Raw genomic sequence first — 3,192 nt, forward strand, 5'->3', positions numbered from 1 at the left:
AGTTAAAAAAAAGGTATTGATCTTTGCTTAATAAATTAACAGTTAAAAGTAAATAATAAACCATCAGGCAATGTGAATAGATAATACATTTATATGCAGAAAATTTACAGTTTGTAAAAGGAAATACTAAATTGGAAAGTAAAATCAATTATAACTAAAGAAATGTTCCTGCTTTTTTCTGCATAACAGAGCAGAGGTCTTTTATGTTTTTTAATGGAGGCGATTTAGTTTATTGTTTAGCAGGAACTTATTGATTAAAAAATCCATCATGTAGCACTCAATAAAAAATAAACTTAGTACAAATGTTTGTATATTATTGACGTGCCATAGTATTACAACACGATCACATGCTGTGCATTTGTTTCTTGTGTTTATTTAAGTTACCAAGCTTATTGCACCTGTACTCATATTGACCACAACAATATGGCTTCTCCCCTGTGTGAGTTATTAAATGCCTAGTTAAAGAAGATTTGCCAATAGCTGCGTAGTCACAGGTATCACATTTAAAAGGTTTTGTGCTGGGGTGTTGTCTTTTCTTATGTTGTGCAAAACTGCTATTTGTATTCGATGTGAAGTCACACTTGTCGCATGTGTAATAGAATTCTCCAGTATGTTTCCTCATGTGAACTTTAAGACACTTTCTCATTGTGTATGATTTCTCACATATTTCACAGTGGAACGGTCTGAATTTAAAATGTGTTCTTATGTGCGTATCATAATCAATGTCATTGTTGTATCCAATGTTACACATGGTGCAAATGTAGCATTTCAGGCGAGTGTGTACTAATTTATGCATGGACAAGTGTTCTGTTGATTTAAACACATAATGACATACATCACACAATTCTGATCCATTTCGGTTTGTTGCTTCAGAGGTTTTTGTGATTAAATGAGTTCTGCAATGGGCTGCAAACATCGTATCTGAAATTGATTTGAAATCACAAAGATCACATGTATACATCTGACGAGAATTATGTGTTCTCATGTGTTTGTTAAGACCATCCCTGCTTGTAAAATATTGTTCACATTTGACACATTTAAAAGGTTTGGGTCTATAATGTGTTTGAATGTGTTTGTCAAATACACTACCACTGCTGAAGATCCTATTACAGTTGCTACAAATGTAACATTGCATTGGCGTGTGCACTACTTGATGAGATGACAAATGGGCCGCTGAAAAACACACATTTTGGCAAACATCACAAACAAATGTCTGACCTGCAGGTTTTTTGGTTCTTTGTTTTGATAATGTTATAACCGGTTCAGCTGTCAATTCAGGCTGGACTAAATTTTCTTTTTCCTCTAGAATCGAACATCTTAGTTCTGAAGGTGAGACAGATTCTCCTGATAATAAGTGCATTTTGATGTGATGCTTTTTTATTTTTCGCCACTTCCTACTTGTGTAAGCGCAATTTTCACATCCCAACCTATCCTCAGCGTGGAAGTTATCCTTATGCTTAGAAAACACAAAAAAAAATCCTCCTGAGTGTAAGCCCTGCTAGGGGGGAGGGGATCACAAAAATCTATCTACCCTTCCCTGGCTTATCTATTACTGTCCGGTCAGTGCAAGCCCGGCTAAACCCAGACTGGTTAATACCTTAACCTTTTTCTAAATTAAAACCAAAAAAACTTTTAACAATTAATCAAATTTATTTTACACATGGCACCGATGATAAAATCAAATAAAATAAAGAATAGATAAAAATCTACTGACACAAAACCGAACAATTTACACACTACAAACAACATAAAACAGAATGTAACAAAACAATTTATATACAACAAAACACGACGAAGCAAAATTCAACGGGACAAAACACGACTAAACAAAACACAATATATAAAAAACACCTTGAGAAAAAAATAATCCCTACTATTACAATTCTAAAAACAATTCTCAAAAACACAACTAACCACTGTCTAACCAAGAACTAGCAACTTAAAAATAACGTGTAAAACAAATTCATTGTAGAACCAATCTTTCCTACACCAGGAGCAGCCCAAAGCCATTGGTCTACCTATACCACATCCATATTGATAACATTGAAGTTAACAGATTCCGCTAAGGCCCCAATGAAGGCAGACACAAAGCAAGTGACTCAACATTACATTGCACGAAACAGCACACACATTAATTTTAAGCAACCTAAAAGTCGAGGCAAACTAAAATACTCATTACTGTCTAACACAACCGACTATTGACTAAGCCAATCTTAGTCATCGTGGGGGAACCCACAATAACACATCTTATCAATGTAAAACAATCAAGTATATTCACACACGCATTCACACCAGTTTAGGAAACCCTCCTAAACATAACGACCTAAACCACGTGGTATAAAACACGCCAAGGGTTTAGAAAATACAAAAATACATTTTAAACTAACAAAAAGAATACACCACGTGTGTAACAGACATGCCGATGCCCACTATCTCGTTTTAGACGAAAAAGAAATAAAACGAGAACACATCGGCAGTCGCATTCATACAAATCACATAAAGATACAATATAAAAAAAAACAAATACCCCCATCAGACGAAGTGCGACCACAGACAACTGACTTGACCTAAATTTTTACTGTCAAAAAGAACGAAATTATCCGAGCGGTCAGCTTTTATACTGACCGCTTCGGGCGGAAGGGGAAACCCCGTAGCCGCTGCCCAGTGGACCATTTACTCACAGATTCGCAAACAATAAAATAATACAAAATAAATCATCCATTCACCCACTCACATATAGTAGCGTTTTCTTTTTTAAAACTTCTGTATATGCAAAATAGATACGTAATAAAAAGTAGAAGTGTCAAAATGTTAGCGATACCCATAACATTTTTATATTGGTTGAATTGTGCAAGATGTAATAATATTTAAACAATATTTAAACAATATTTAAACAATATTTAAACAATAATTAAACAATATTTAAACAATATTTAAACAATATTTAAACAATATTTAAACAATATTTAAACAATATTTAAACAATATTTAAACAATATTTAAACAATAATTAAACAATATTTTAACAATATTTAAACAATATTTAAACAATATTTAAACAATATTTTAACAATATTTTAACAATATTTAAACAATATTTAAACAATATTTAAACAATATGTAAACAATATTTAAACAATATTTAAACAATATTTAAAAAATAGGCCTATTTAAAAAATATTTAAACAATAT

At 32.3% G+C, this 3,192-nt stretch overlaps 1 protein-coding gene across 1 annotated transcript; it reads right to left on the reverse strand.

Annotated features, from left to right (window-relative positions):
- Positions 1-384: 384 nt before the first annotated feature.
- Positions 385-1,360, reverse strand: LOC131955871 (zinc finger protein 69 homolog; the record flags this gene model as incomplete). Its single annotated transcript, XM_059320170.1, has 2 exons — positions 1,219-1,360; positions 385-921 (listed from the first exon to the last, which is right to left on the reverse strand). Coding segments are annotated over exons 1-2 (679 nt in total), but the record flags the coding sequence as incomplete, so codon positions are not given.
- Positions 1,361-3,192: the final 1,832 nt, after the last annotated feature.

Source organism: Physella acuta, unplaced genomic scaffold (assembly GCF_028476545.2).
Source record: "Physella acuta isolate Inbredline_101_S28 unplaced genomic scaffold, ASM2847654v3 ptg001111l, whole genome shotgun sequence".
NCBI classification, from domain to species: domain Eukaryota; kingdom Metazoa; phylum Mollusca; class Gastropoda; family Physidae; genus Physella; species Physella acuta.